General features: G+C 36.2%; 3 protein-coding genes across 3 annotated transcripts in view; 1 reads left to right on the forward strand and 2 right to left on the reverse strand.

Annotated features, from left to right (window-relative positions):
• Positions 1 to 817: 817 nt before the first annotated feature.
• On the reverse strand, positions 818 to 2,228 carry LOC101895429 (thioredoxin reductase-like selenoprotein T homolog CG3887). Its single transcript, XM_011294290.3, has 4 exons — positions 2,103 to 2,228; positions 1,870 to 2,039; positions 1,476 to 1,764; positions 818 to 1,391 (listed from the first exon to the last, which is right to left on the reverse strand). Exons 1-4 carry the CDS (start codon positions 2,166 to 2,168, stop codon positions 1,230 to 1,232), a joined length of 687 nt encoding a protein of 228 aa, XP_011292592.2. The 5' UTR covers positions 2,169 to 2,228; the 3' UTR covers positions 818 to 1,229.
• A 1,684-nt stretch (positions 2,229 to 3,912) lies between these two features.
• On the reverse strand, positions 3,913 to 5,323 carry LOC101895606 (26S proteasome non-ATPase regulatory subunit 14). Its single transcript, XM_020036796.2, has 3 exons — positions 5,176 to 5,323; positions 4,348 to 5,117; positions 3,913 to 4,288 (listed from the first exon to the last, which is right to left on the reverse strand). The coding sequence occupies exons 2-3, from the start codon at positions 5,110 to 5,112 to the stop codon at positions 4,127 to 4,129; spliced, it is 927 nt and encodes a 308-aa protein (XP_019892355.1). The 5' UTR covers positions 5,113 to 5,117; positions 5,176 to 5,323; the 3' UTR covers positions 3,913 to 4,126.
• A 9,098-nt stretch (positions 5,324 to 14,421) lies between these two features.
• Positions 14,422 to 15,679, forward strand: part of LOC101895780 (protein quick-to-court) — a 95,181-nt gene continuing 93,923 nt past the window's right edge. The window contains exon 1 of the mRNA XM_020036795.2: positions 14,422 to 14,599. The gene's annotated coding sequence lies outside the window, so the exon portion shown is untranslated. The remainder of the gene's footprint in view (positions 14,600 to 15,679) is intronic.

Consider the following 15,679-nt stretch of genomic DNA (forward strand, 5'->3'; position numbering starts at 1 on the left):
TTATCGGTCCACTCCCTCTGGTACTTCCCACACAAAATGTCGAAATTTTCAAAAATATATTTTTTGCACAAAAAGAGAAACGATAATCCGATTTTGCTCCAACTTTGCAAATCCTAATATTTGCGTCAGTGCTAGGTTAGGTGTGAAAATGGACAATATCGGTCCACTCCATCAAGTACCTCCCCCACAAAGGGTCAAAATTTTGAATAATTACAACTCTTATAAAATGTGATGTCAGATTCCGATTGTCTTCAAATTTCACACATCCATATATTTTCATAAACCCCAGATCTGGTGTTAAGATGGAATATATCGGTCCACTCCTTCTAGTACCTCCACCACAAAAAGGTCGAAATTTTGAATATCCATTAAGCTCCTAAAACGCGAAATTAACATCGGATTCCATTTAGACTTGGTACATCTGAATATTTATATCAACACAGGATCTGTTAAAAAATCGGTAGAGATCGGACAATTTCCCCTAGTACCTCCCCCACAAATGGTCAAAGTTTTAAATAACCAAAACGTTTATAAAATCCGAAATAAGCATCGGGTTCTCTTTATATTTCACACATCCCATTATTTCCACTAACAAAAGATCCGTTGTGGAGATGGAATGCATCGGCCCACTCTTTTTGGTACCTCCCCCACAAATTTTTTGTTGTTAAAAAGGAAAGTCTGAGATATACAATTGTAGTCATCAAACTCAAAGGGAGTATTACGAACGGGATTTACATTTTTCCAAGCAATAAACCAATACATATTTGCCACTCTTTAACATCCGTGTTTTGAGACAAACAGAATTGAAAACACCAACTTGTGATGTCAAACGATTTTTATTCGCTGTTCACACAACAACAGACTTCATTTTCTATACGTTTACACTTTTGTTAACTATTAATTTACAAAAAGTTATTTATGATTGAATTACAATTAATTAAAACAATGGAAAAAATGGAAAGGAAACTAAAAACTCAGGAACAATGTCATTAGGGGACCAAGAAAAGAAAAAAAAAACTAAAATATAAAACCCGCAGAACGCCAGAGACCCATATATGAAACATATAATCGAATCTAAAGTAATAAGATGAACACTCCCGGAGAAATTCCATGGGTGTGCATGTGTGGTGGGTAAATACGAATTACATATCTATGAACTTAAAAAAATATATATGTATGTATGTTTCACAACGTCACGAGCTGAACGAGTCTAAGGAGTGTACTAATGATTATTTAACAAAGTCTGGATTCTCTTGAAATTTGTCACTGAACTGCAGTTGATTGTCGATAATTTGGAATAGTTCTTGGGGTGCTGGTATGCGACCAGTTTGCAGTTTTGACCAGACCGGTACATCGTTGAGGGAAATTTCAAAGGCACCCGACGACACCAACTACAAAGATAAAAACATTTTGTTGTTATCACTTCGACGGCAGATAAGAGCTAAAGAAAGAAAGTGTGAAATTGTTATACGCACCTGACCCTCCAACATGTTGCCCACAAAGAATATCATCATACAGGCATACAACTTATTCTCCAGCAAATGACGCCACCAGCTAGGTGTTGCTTGGCCGAAAGAACCAAAGATGTCAAAGGACGAGACAATCACAACAATCAGCAGGATCTTGACGGCAAATATCAACTTGGAGAAGTACATATTCATGCCGGGTGGATCATAATTGCCACCGGTCACCGTAATTTGGGGATATTTGTCGGCCAAGATATTGACATAGTCCTCGAATGCCTTGCGATAACCGCAGCTATAACTGTTGAGAGAAATATTATAATATTACACTATCAGTAACTCCTTGATGATTTGCAAAATTCTATGGGGGGTTGAGAGAGGGAGAGAGAGCAGTGTAACCACATACCAGTATAAAACTGTCATTGTTGCTGATTGACTTTGACCAAATTTTGTTGCTGGAATTTCTTTTTTACTCTCCGATTCGGCATGTGAAACACCGCAAATAAAAACTACAGCCAGACACAGGCATAATGCCAGCGATATATTACGACCACCAAGTAGACCCATTTTATAAAACTTTAATAAATTATTTGTGTTAATTGTATGATGTGTTTTCCCCTCAAAAGTTATTTTCCAAACCTTGTCAATTTTTTTTCTTTTGGACTCGGTAGTTGGTTTCGCCGTCAAGACGAAGTTGGTACTCATGTATCATTGCTATGTAGTCGATTAGTAGTTATCGATAATTATTTTTTCGTCGTTATTGACAAAATAGATAAAACAAATTGCTTGTATTTTGAAACTCAATTTCGTCGCTTTCGAAAAAAATTGTGAAAATGATTTACATCTCTTAAGTTGAAGTGAGGACGAAGAGGATAATGTATTAGTAGTGCAGTGGCGAGTGCTAGGGCGGCAAACAATCATATTTGCATTGCCTGACTCCAAGTAAATTACTTCAGAATTAACAGAATTATCAAAGAACTGAAGTAACGAACAAAGGACACTAGGACACTGCGATACAGCAACACTGAAACGAAAGACAGCACAGAAGAAAATATGAATCAAACCAGAAAGGCTGGCAACATAAGTGTTCCCCAGATTGACAAACGTGTGCATGTGTATGTGTGTGACAACAGCTGTTTTTTAAGTTATTTTGACAGCTGGTGAAATGAATGACCTTCTTTTATGAAAAGCGTTCCATCAGAAAAATACCAGCGTAATTAGTGATAACGTAACGTAGTGATCTATGAATGGGAAAATTTAACACAGACTAAATATTTATAGCATTAAAAATTTAAAACATATTAAAACTTAATTGGCCTTGGAGACTTTAGTATTAAGAATTAATTGAATAAAGAAAAAAAGAAAGAAATTTATAGACAAGAAGTTACGACATTAGTAGATTCTTGCAGTTTTTCGAACAGGGCAAATTATTTAAAAATATAAGTAAAAAATTAAAAAAAAAAATCAAATATTCATCTACTATGGCTCCGATTATTTTTAAGTAGTATTCTTGAAAATCATGTTAACTTGTCAGTCTCTGAAAAAATGTTCTTAAAACATCACAATTGTAGTTCTAATGCTCCCTAAAATATTCGTTAACAGATAGATTACAGTCAAGCCCAGCTTTTCTTTGACAAACGTCTTTAAAAAGTCTGCGATTATAGTTGATTCTTCTTCACTAATATTTAAAATAAAAAAGTAAAATAGCTGCAAGTTCGGTCGGGCCGAACTTATACCCTCCCCCATTTGCAACGTTTTTGGCAATTTTCAAAAACAATAAAATCTGTTAAAAATTCTTTTAAAATTTTAAAAATACCGAATGTAGCTTTTATATTAGGGTCTATTCGACGACAGGAACCTGCATAGATAACTTTTGTCATAAGCCATTACAATATTCAAATGCGAAACTTAAAAAAATCGGTGGATAATGTAGCTAAAATCATCAAAATGCCGAATATCGGGAGGTACCGTTATAAGGGGGCTATACGAAGTCGTGGGCCTGCATAGACAATTTTCTGCCTTAGGCTGCAGTATTCATTACGAACTTCAAATACCAAATTTGAAACAGTTCCGGTGAATAATGCCGCTAAAATCATCAAAATACCGAATATTGGGAGGTACAAACAATTCCGGTGAATAATGTCGCTAAAATCATTAAAATACGATTACGAAAACGTGGACCTGCACAGGCAATTTTCTGACATAGGCTGTAGTACCCATTACGAACTTCAAATACCAGATTTGAAACATTTTTTGTAAATAATGTCGCTTTAATCACCAAAATACCGAAAAAAGGGCATAGACTACATTGCAAATTGTCCTTCAAAAACATTCTTTGAAAAATCCAACAGATTGAAGTCTTTTAGTTCTTTAAACATCAACGTTTGTAAGGCTGTAGGTCATTGAGACATGTATTCCACATATATTTTTGAAAGAAGGTTCATCTCTGTATCTTTTAGAAAATATTTTATTGATAAATAATATTCTCAAAGTTATGTTTCGTTTGTTTTTGTTTCTTCGGGTTGTTTCATTTTAATGCTTTCACGATGGTTAACATGTAAAGAATATTACAGCAAAGAGAGAAAAATATATGGGGGCAGAAAGTCGCAATGACTTGATGCGTGTGAGTTATTTAAATGCTAAGCTTTCCCCTTTTCAGGGATTCATTTAAAGACAATGGTGTCCAACATAGCACCCAGACACTGAACGATATTGTTTTGCATCACCTTGTCGACCTTTTCCTCCAAATGACGTTTGGGATCTTGTTTGCCGACATTCTTAATGGCCAATTGTTCGGGGGTCATTTTTTCTTCATCTTCCAGAGACTGAAAACAAAAATACATTATATTAATTTGAAACAAACATTAAAATCGATTTCTCTTACCTTGTTATAATTTTTGGCTAATTCTAACATTTCTTGTACTGTACTCTCATTAATCGAACTATGATCATTGTAATCCTCCAATGTTAGACCATCCTTCCAGGATTTCTTGTGAAGATTTAGCAACATTTTCTGTTCCAGTTCATTTTTGCGATAATTAATGCTGATCGAATAGTAATGGCGATTGAGACCATGTATCAGTGCTTGTACGGAGGGTTTTTGTAAATGGCCCAAATTTGAGGTGGTCTGTCTTGGCTCCTGGCCCAAAACCAACATATTGGGATTGATAAGACGGAAGGCATCGATAACAACTTTACCCTTAACCGATTGTATGGGATCGACGACAACGGCCACAGCTCTTTCGGACAATGCCTCGAATGACTGTTGTGTATTGATATCGACACCGGATAACCAACATCCGAAACCAGGATGTGAGTGATACCAACCAACAACCATTTCGGGGCGACCAGTTTGTTTCAACATATCCAACATTTTCGCCTGGAACACAGGATCGACGGCCTCCACAGAAACACCGGTACCCGTCTGTGGCATAGCAAAGACATCAATGACCTGCACAGTGTAGTCGTCAACAAATTCACCCAACATCAGACCCATAACTTCCATGGGTACACCAGCACGACCGTGCTTTAACATTTTCAACAAGGCCAATGAGGAAATATATACTTGTTCGGCAGTATCCACAACGGGAGCATCAGTTGGTGGAGCAGCTTGCGGCATAGCACCACCCAAACGCAATAAACGATCCATGTTTCCTACGAAAAACTAAATGTTAAAACAGTTTTGTCTGGACAAACCAATTTATAACCGTACTTATTTGTGTGTTATTATAAAATTTATTCTAAAGTTTAATGAATTATCTTCTTTCCTTTGTATTTAGCTTGAAACACAACACAGCAGAAATCAACTTTTCGCAAATGTGCAAGTAATGAACGCGACAGATGACAGTTGTTTGTTTCTGTCATCATCGTTATTGCATATAGAGTTGTATTTGTCGCAGCGCCATGTAGTGAACAAAATAAAAGCGTGACGACGATAACTTGATTGTTATCGATATTTTTAATGACTGATACATCTGTTAATGAGGAATTTAAAACAAAAATTAATATAAAATAATAGAATAATCATTTTAAACATTTTAGGCTAGAATGAATAAGACTGGGAAGAAATGATATTCTTCCAGGTTTTTAAAAATATGTTTCGAGGATCATCCAGGCATAAAAATTTCTTCAAGGATCATCATTGATTAAGGGTCATCCAAGCCAAAGGATATCTTTTCAGGGATCATCCAAGCTATAAATGTAAATTTTTAAGGAATTTTTTAAGGGTCATTCCAGCTAAATAAAAGTGGATTATTGAAAAATGTTTATTAAGGGAAATCCAGGCTTTATATCTGGCTTTTTAAAGAACATTTGAATTTTTAGATATTATTTCAATGACCATTCAAGCAATATTAGCCGGGTTTAAAGAATTTATTTTAAATGCCATAGAAACCATAACACGGATTTTTATACTCTCCAGCATACATAGTATGGAGGGTATATTAAGTTCATCATACCGTTTGTAACTCATCGAAATAATAATTTTAGACATAACCAAGTATATATTTTCTTGATCAGCGTAAAAATCTGAGACGAAATTCCATATCAGAATGATCCGTCCGTCTGTAGGAAGCTAAAAATGTTTTGTTTGCAGGCAGGTCAATATATAGCCCCCATATAACAGTACTCCCCGATATTCGGTATTTTGATGATTGTAGCCAAAATGTTCAATTAAATTGTCTGAATATTCACAAAAGGATTTCCTTCTGAGCACCTAACCCCCTGGAAGAGTATTGTCTATATAGGTCCACGATATCGTAAATCACCCTTATATTGGTACCATCCTATATTCGGTATCTTGATGATTTTAGCTACATTTTTTAATGGAATTGTCTAAAAATCCAAACTATAATTTCTTTCTAAGCATTTTACCCCCTGGAAGAGAAATGTCTACAGGGTGAGATAAAAAACTGCCACAAAGTCAAACGTCATAATTTTCACATTTTTTTAAACATTTTATTGAATGAAAGAAAAAAATGTCGGGATTATTATCAATTTTAGAATAGATTTGTTCGAATTGGTCACCTTTGGCACGAATTATGGCCATCAAACGACCAATGAAACCGTCACGCGCTGCCCGAATTTTGCTATGCGGTATTTTGGTTCATTCCCGCCTAAGGGCTTGCTTGAGGTGATCGACACTTTGATAGTTTTTAGTGCCAACCTTGCTTTTCAAAATAATCCAGACACAATAGTCCAACGGATTGGTATCTGGAGATTTTAGTGCCCATTTTGCGAGGAAGCGAGGAACCTCATTCTGTAATCATTCATGGGTGGCGCGTGCTGAGTCTTGTTGGAATATCTAAGGTCTGCGGCCAAAATGTTTGCGTGCCCAAGGCTTTAATACACCCTCCAGAATATTTTCGCGATAATATTTGGCATTTATTCTCATGCCACCGTCGATTAATACGAGCGGAGAGCGTCCATCGGCTGTTATGGCGGCCAATACCATCACCATGGCCGACGCTTGAATTCTTGTGGCCAACCGAAGGTGCACATTTTCAGCTGACCAATTTGGCAAGCGCCGATCACACGATCACTTTCATTGTTTACAAACTGCTGGACAACGAATGTTTTCTCATCGGAGAAAATCAAATTCGGTAGTTCACCACTTTCGGCCAAGCGAAGCTCTTTTGAGTCTGTTTTCTCTCTGTTGCGGTGTAAGTTCCTGTACTTTTTGGAATTTCAATGGCTTCACCCCGAGCTCATTTTTCAATGTTTGCCAAATCGAATATTCCGATATATTCAGCTTTTTCGGCCACTGCGACGCGGGTTTCGCTCAAGTCGTTTCTTTACTTTTCGAACCATTTCTGCTGATGTTGCTGTTTTCTTTCGACTACTTCCTTGACGTCGGGCTACGCTACCAGTATCACGATAACGAGCGATGGTACGAGACACAAAAGATTTATTCACATTTAAATGCTGGAGTGCTCTAACGATGGCCACTTGTGGTTTTCCAGCCTAATATAAAGAAATCACACTACCACGCTTGAATTCCATCACGAATAACTTTTTTTCTGGAATATTCTCACCAAAATCCTTTTGAACGCTTGTAAACAATATAATGAGCTGTCACGGGAATAATTTTAACAGCTGTCGGACGAGTGGCCTAGAAATGACAGCAGTCTGAAGTTGGCTGCAGTTTTTTCATCTCACCCTGCATAATTGAAAAATTATTTTTAAAAAAAATTAGGCCAGAAAGCAAGGGGCTGGGGGAGAAATGCTATTGTTTTAAATTTTTAAAGAATAAAGATTTTAAAGATTTTTGAAGAATACTTCTTAAAGGACCATCCAAGGAATGGGAATATTTTAAGAGTATTTTGAAATAGTACTATATTTAAATATTTGACTGATTTTTATTAATTATTTAATTTTTGAAACCTTTCTTTATTTCAGCATCACCCAAGCTATAAGTTTCTATTTTTAAAGAATACTTTCTCAATGGCCATCCATTTTTTGAAGTACCATCAAAGCTATAAACGTGGATTACTAAATAATATTTCCTAAGGACGTTCCGAATTTTAAATGTAGATTTTTTGTAATTTTTTTCTGAAAATATCTAAGTTATAAACGTGATTTTTCAAAGAATAGTTTTTCAAGGACCATCCGAGCTGAAAACATAATGTTAAGGAATATTTTTTTTCAAGGACCAATCGATCTATACAGGTTTGCCCATATTCGACGGACCCATTTGGCAACGCCACAACTTTTGACAGAGATGTCACATCGCTTAATGGCATACCGCGTTTGAAGCGTCAGTCCAAGCAGATTTTTAACATGAACCAATACACGCCACACGAGCCCTCTGAAATAGTTGAAATTTACATTCAACAGAAGAAGTCAATTGTGAAAACTTAACGTGCTTTTAAAACATTAAAAAATGTGAGAAGTGCGCCTTCTAAGAACACCATTAAGCGTTTATACGAAAAATTTTCGACTGGTAAGCCTCTTTCTAATCCGAAGAGGCCATATAAAAGTCGACCAAGGCGATCGGCCGAGAATATCGCTGCCGTACGAGCCAGTGTTGAGAGGTTCCCAAGAACATCCCAAAAGCGCCGTTCTCAGCAGTTGGGCATGGCTCGGTCCACTTTACAACGGATTATTCGCATTGATTTGCATTTGTTCCCGTACAAAATTCAATTGACGCAAAGAATGTTGCCCGCGGACAAGCCTCGTCGATTGGAATGGGCCCAAAGAGTCATCGAAATGGCCGAAAAAAATGGGTTCGTCGAATAGGAGGAACCCTGTAGATGTGGATTTTTAAAGAATAATTGTATAGGACCACTCAACCAACAAAGGTGGAATTTTTGAATAATATTTTTCCAAGGACCCTTTCAGGAAATTTGAATATTTTAAGAATATTTTGAAATGTTTGACTGATTTTCACGAATATTTAAATTTTTAAAGACTTTTTTCTGTATTAATTTTTACCTATATTTTCAACTAAACTTCTTCTCCAATTTAATTTTCGCAAATCGATCAAATAGCTCAGCAATTCATTAGCAATCTCCCTTTGTTTTTGGCATTTCCAAATTACAACATCACACATACTTACTTACAAGTTACTGAAAAGTTCATTCATTCATTCCTCCATCTGACTCCATCTATTCATGCACGCCATTTCGCTATTTATAGCTTCAAAATGCTAACTTCAAATATTAAAATTTTCAACCGAGTTCGAGTCGAATAAAATAGGAGGTGTACAACCGGGCATAACAACAATGTAATAATAACAATACAATCCAGCAACTTCATTGACTCTAACAACAGACCTGATTGCCCCCTCGAAGAGTAGAAGTGCAACATAAATGGACTGAGTGGCTGGCTGCCTGGCTGGTGGACTGAGTGACTGATGTTGGTGGCAGTTAAGCGTAACAGTTTTGTGTCTTTCCAAAAAAAAAAAAAAAAAAAAAAAAATATTAACCAACAAAGTTTGAATGGTGGACTTTAGAGCTGTTTTTTTTTTGGTTGATGGAGTGAAGGGAAATTATTTGAGATTTGAAAAAAGTGATATTCTTACAAAAATAAATTAATAATGAGTTATATTTAACCACAATGGCATTTTCCAATTTTATTCTGGAAACTGTTTACACTGATTGCTGTCGGGGAGGGGAAAACATAATTTTGGTATAAAATTCACAATTTTTAAATATTTTCTCAAGAGTTCCGTGAAACAGTTTTCGGAACCCTTGTAATACACATTCAAGGAACATAGTTCGTTTTTTCGATGAACTGAACTATCTCACATGGAATTGCAGTTTTTGCAATTGGGCGCCAGATAACCTTACACTACAGGTCGCTGGTTATGTCACCACTAACCAATGCCCATTTTTTGGACTTTTTGTATGGAAAACTTAGGCATTTTTGTGTACGTCGCTAAACAATAATGACCCCCATATACATTTCCAACAAAGGGACACGAACTTTCTTACCTGTTTTTATAAATTTATTTCTTTCCTTTTTATACCGTCCACCTTGGAATGGAGGGTATATTAACTTTGTCATTCCGTTTATAACATCCCAAAATATTCGTCGTAGACCCCATAAAGTATATATATATTCATATCAGTATAAGATTCAGCATAAAATTTATAATCTTCTATCTGTATGACCGTTCGTCTTTCGATTGAAATCGCGATACAGCCCACATTATTTGACGTGGAGCGTCAAAATTTTGCAGAACAATTTGTATTGTGTCTAGGATGGTTGGTATTGAAAATGAGATATATCGCTCCACGTTTTGGTATAGTCCCCATATAACGAGGAGGTACCCAATATTCGATATTTTATGATTTTTGCCAAATTTTTTTTCACGGATTTGTCTGAAAATTGGTATTTGTAGGTTATAATGGGTCCTAGTTTGTGTGGCGAAACATTTTATGTATAGGTCCAGGCTTTTGTATAGCCCCCCTATATTCGGTATTTTGATGATTTTCGCCAATTTTTTTTGTCAAGGATTTGTTTAACAATTGGTATTTGTTGGTCATAATGGGTTCTAGCTTCGGTGGCGAAACATTGTATGTATAAGTCCACGTTTTTGTATAGCCCCAAAAGGCGGTACCTCCCGTTATTCGGTATTTTTATGGTTTTTGTCAAATTTTTCACGGATTCTAATGTTTCTTTACTTTTCTTTACTCTAAGGTGGAGGGTATAAAAAGTCCGACCCGGCCGAACTTAATGTTTTTTTGCTTGTTTTATTTTTCGACGTCATAAAAATGGCAACTGTATTGGGCGCCACATTTTAAATTTTCTTTTATAGACATTATTATAAGGTGGAGGATCTATTAGGATTCCATTAGCTTTGTAATTCCTCGAAAAAAAATCCGATATATTTCGTGTCAATTTAGCCACGTCTTGTCTATTGTGTGCCATTGTCTTTTGGCTACAGCCAGGTTAAGCTTGAAGATGGGCTATATTGTTAAACGTTTGATAAGGGCCCACACATAGAGGTATAACTCCACTTTCTTATGTCTAGTGAATATTTTCCCTATATTTCCGAGCGGATTTCTAGGTTTTGGCACTTGTGATTTACCTATTTATAGGTCCCATATATCAGTACCACTCTATATTCGGTATTTTTACATGTTACCGATATTATTCACCGGAATTGTTTCAAATTTCGTGTTTGATATTCCTAATAAGTACTACAATGGGTACCAAAATTGTCTATGTCCAGGTCTTCGTATAGCCCATAAATATCGGTACCTCTCTATATTCGGCATTTCGATGATATAAGCTACATTATTCTCCGGAATTGTTTCAAATTTCGTATTTGCACTCCAATATGGGAGTCAGCCTGGGACAGAAAATTGCCTCTTCGAGTCCAAGTCTTCGTATGGACCACAAAATAACGGCAACTCCCTATATTCGGTATTTTTAAAATTTTAACAGAATTTTCATCGAATTCTTTTTATACCCTCCACCATTGTATGGTGGTTTTGGTATAGCCCCCATATAATGGTACCTCCCTATTTTCGGTATTTTGGTAATTTATGTGACATTTTTCACCGGAAATTTTTTAAATTTTGTATTTGAAGTTATATTGAAGACAGGTCAAGCTTGAAGATGGGCTATATCGTCAAACGTTTGGTAAGGACTCCCATACAGGGTGAGATAAAAAATTAAACAAAAAAAATGTCGAAAATAGCATTAAATTTTAGAATTAGTTTAGATTTGTTCGAATTGGCCACCTTTGGCATGAATTATGGCCTTCAAACGGCCAATGAAACCGTCACATGCTCCCCGAATGTTGCCCTGCGGTTTTTTGGCCCATTCCCGGCGAAGCGCTTGCTTGAGGTGATCCACACTTTGGTATTTTTTAGTGCCATTCTTGTTTCCGAAATTCTCCAGTCACAATAGTCCAACTGATAGGTATCCGGAGATTTTGGTGGCCATTGTGCGTTGGAAATGAAGCGAGGAAGCTCATTTTGTAACCATTCATTTCTGTCGGAATGTCCAAGGTATACGAGCAAAATGTTTGCGTGCCCAAGGTTTTAATACACCCCCCAGAATATTTTCGCGATAATATTCGGCATTTATTTCAATGCCACTGTCGATTAATATGAGCGGAGAGCGACCATGGGCTGTTATGACGGCCCACACCATCACCATGGCCGACGCTTGAGTTCTGTTGGCCAACCGAAGGTTCACATTTTCAGCTGACCTCTTTGGCAAGTGTAAACACGATCATTTTGTTTGTTTACAAACTGCTGGACAACGAATGTTTTCTCATCGGAGAAAACCAAATTCGGCAGTTCACCACTTTCGGCCAAGCGAAGCAACTCTTTAGCTCTTTTGAGTCTATTTTCTTTCCGTTGCGGTGCAAGTTCTTGCATTTTTTTGGAATTTCAATGGCTCGAATTCGAATGGAATATTGCGACATGTTCAGCTCACGAGTCATTTTTCGGCCACTGCGACGCGGGATCGATCAAGTCGCTTCTCTACTTTTCGAACAATTTCTGCTGATGTTGCTGTTTTCTTCCGTCCACTTCCACTTCCTTGTCGTCGGGCTACGCTGCCAGTATCACGGTAAGGAGCGATGGTACGAGACACAAACGATTTATTCACATTTAAATGCTGGAGTGCTCTAACGATAGCCACTTGTGGTTTTCCAGCCAAATATAAAGAAATCACACTATCACGCTTGAATTCCATCACGAATAACTTTTTTCTGGAAAGTCCTCAACAAAATGCTTTTGTACGCTTGTAAACAAGTCACAGCTCATTCACTGGAATAATTTTAACAGCTGTCTGACGAGTGGCTTAGTAAATGATAGCAGTATGATGTTGGTTGTAGTTTTTTCATCTCACCCTATATACACTCTCTAGCCACTGAGGTTATAACAAGTAGGTAAGTTCTGAAATTTTGAAAATGTGTTCTATTTTTAAATCAAAAACATAACATAGCGGTGTGCCTTCAGCCTTTGTCGACCATACGGGCTGGTGCTTTTTTAGCTGTTTCCGAGGGAATATTAAATCCCTACAGACAGATGATCAGGCTGACCTGAACCAATTCAAAATATCGCATATAAAATACACTGTTACGTTAAGCGCCATATTCAAACACTTTTATTTTCATTGCACTTTTTAAATTTCCTATTTTTGGTCTGTTCCAGAACGGCAAGAATGTAAATGTTTTTACAACGATAACCGATTTTCCCTTTCTAATATTGAAAAAAAAAAAAAAAAATGCAAAACTAGTAGATTCTTCCAGGTTCTGGAACAGAGCATTTATTAATCGTTTTTTTTTTTTTTTTTTTAATCCTAGGCTTAGTTTGCACTTCAGTCGCCAAAACCTTACAATAACTTACTGAGCTATTTCAAAACCATTTTGCAATATTTATGTTTCGTTCCCTAACATTAATGGGTCATTTGTATTTAGCCGGTCATTTGGTGTTCGTTGAATAAAAATCTTGCTCCGTTGTGGGTTCTATCTGGGGGTTAACTTCCGTTTAGCTGTTGCCATAATTATATGGGAATTTCTTCATTTCTTTTCGAGTGAAGCCTTTGTCTTTCTTTCAAATTTCATTCGAAATTGTTTTAAAAGCAATTTTCTTGTTACCGGTGAGTAGATAGCAAATGTTGTTGTTGTTGTGGTTGGTACTGGTGGCGGTGGTTAGTTGTTAGTAGCTGTTGAACTGAATGTTGTTATTTTAGCCGCATTTCTTTCAAGTCAGCCAGCCAAGCCAACAAAACAATGAACCTAAACGAACGAAATGGCGAGACACAACGACCAACCGTCGTTTAGATACCCCCTAGTTAGTCTATGTGCCTATCTGCCTGGCCCTCTGATGTTTTGTCATTCTGCTGATGTTCATTAAAGCCACACTTTGGTCTCAAAACTTTTATTCGAACTTTTGTTATTGTTTTAATGGTTTATAATATTTTTATTACGGTTTTTCGGTTTTTTGTGGGCCTTAGTTTTTTTTCGCTTTTTTCCTTTCCTCCTCAGCCGGCGTATGCTGAGCTGCTGGGTTGTATTTTGTCTGTGCGCGTTGTTTCTTGTTGCGTTTTAGCTTGCTCTGTGTGTCTGTGTTTCGCTTCTTAAGTTCCCAAGCCCCATTCATTATTCATTTGTTTTATTGTCGATGAGATGTTGTTCTTGTTGTTTTTTTTTTGTTTTTGCCTCTTTCTTGTAAAACGCTCAAATGCCAAAAGCGACTGTGGCAAAGTTTCAGTTGCATTTTGTTTGTTGTTGAAGTTGTGCGCTTTTTTTTAGTTGTTTGTTTTCAAAGAGGCAAAAAGAGAAAAAAATCGAAACTAAATAAAATAACGACAGAATTATTGTGAAATTTTATAAAAAAAAAAAATAAAAAAAAAATAATATTCTTTTCCTGAAAAAAAGACCTCCACCACCTCCATTTGTACTGTGTGAAAAATAATTCCCATTGGGAAATTTCCTGAAAATTCGAAAACGAAATTTTAAAATTGCTTTTACGTTGGCAACCCTTGCCCATTCATTTATTTTTCTATCGAACTTTCAAAAGTGTTTCAAAAATTCTGTGCTTAAAAATTCTATTTTGTTATGATCTTATACACAAAAGATAATTGAAAAATCGCAGAAAAAAAGGAAAACAACAACAATAATAAATAAATCGTATTGTTAAAATTGTCCGGTACCATTCAAAATTTTCAAGGTAAGTTTAAAGAGCATTCAGAACGGAAGTGCATGAACAGAAACGTTAGTTTTGTTTTGTTTATTTTTCGTTTGGAAAATGATGATGTCTTGTTAGCAGAAATGTGCAACCATTTGATATCTGAGGGGCTTTTATAAGGTATTCTGTTCAGAGGAAATATATATAATACCTTAAGAGGGTCCTCCACCTATAGAATAATCTCAGAAAGGCTTCTATCTATAAATTGAAAATGAGAAAAGGTCTCGTTCTCAAAGACATTCTTCTATATTTGACTTTTGGATGCTGTTCCATTTGCCCAGGATTCTTTGAAAAGGACTTTTATGCATACAGCGAACTCGGGTTCCAACTGTGGCTAAAATGTACAAAAAAAACTTAAATTTTTCGGCACAGTTCTATGGGGCCATACCAAAACATGGACCCATTTTCAATACCAAAAGTTCTACACACCTAATACATATCTGAGTAAAATTGGATCAACCTACTTAATTTCGTTCCGAAGCTAGAGTGATTTCCACAGACGGACGGACGACGCTGAATCGAAATAAAATTTTATGCTGATCAAGAATATAGATATACTTTGTAGGGTCTAAAATTTATGTTTCGAGGTGTTAAAATCGGAATGACAAAACTATGCTGCAAGAATCTACTACTTTTGCAATTTTGTTTATTCCCTCCACCATAGTATGGAGGGTATATTAAGATTGTCCTTCCGTATGAACACCTCGAAATATACATTTTAGACCCCACATAGTATATATATTCTTGATCAGCATAAAATTCTATGTCGAATTAGCGATGTCCGTCCGTCTGTGGAAATCACTCTAGCTTCCGAACGAATTAAAGTAAATTGTTTAAATTACCGATATTCGGCATTTTATGATTTTAGCGACATTATTCACCAGAATTGTTTCAAATTTGGTATTTGAAGTTCGTAATGGATACTGAAAATCGTCTGTGCAGGTACATGTCTTCGTATAGCCCTCATATAACGGTACCTCCCGATATTCGGTATTTTGATGATTTTAGCTACATTATTCACCGATTTTTTTTTAAGTTTCGCATTTGAATTTGAATAAAAAA

This window comes from Musca domestica, unplaced genomic scaffold (assembly GCF_030504385.1).
Source record: "Musca domestica strain aabys unplaced genomic scaffold, Musca_domestica.polishedcontigs.V.1.1 34, whole genome shotgun sequence".
In the NCBI taxonomy this organism is placed as follows: Eukaryota; Metazoa; Arthropoda; class Insecta; order Diptera; family Muscidae; genus Musca; species Musca domestica.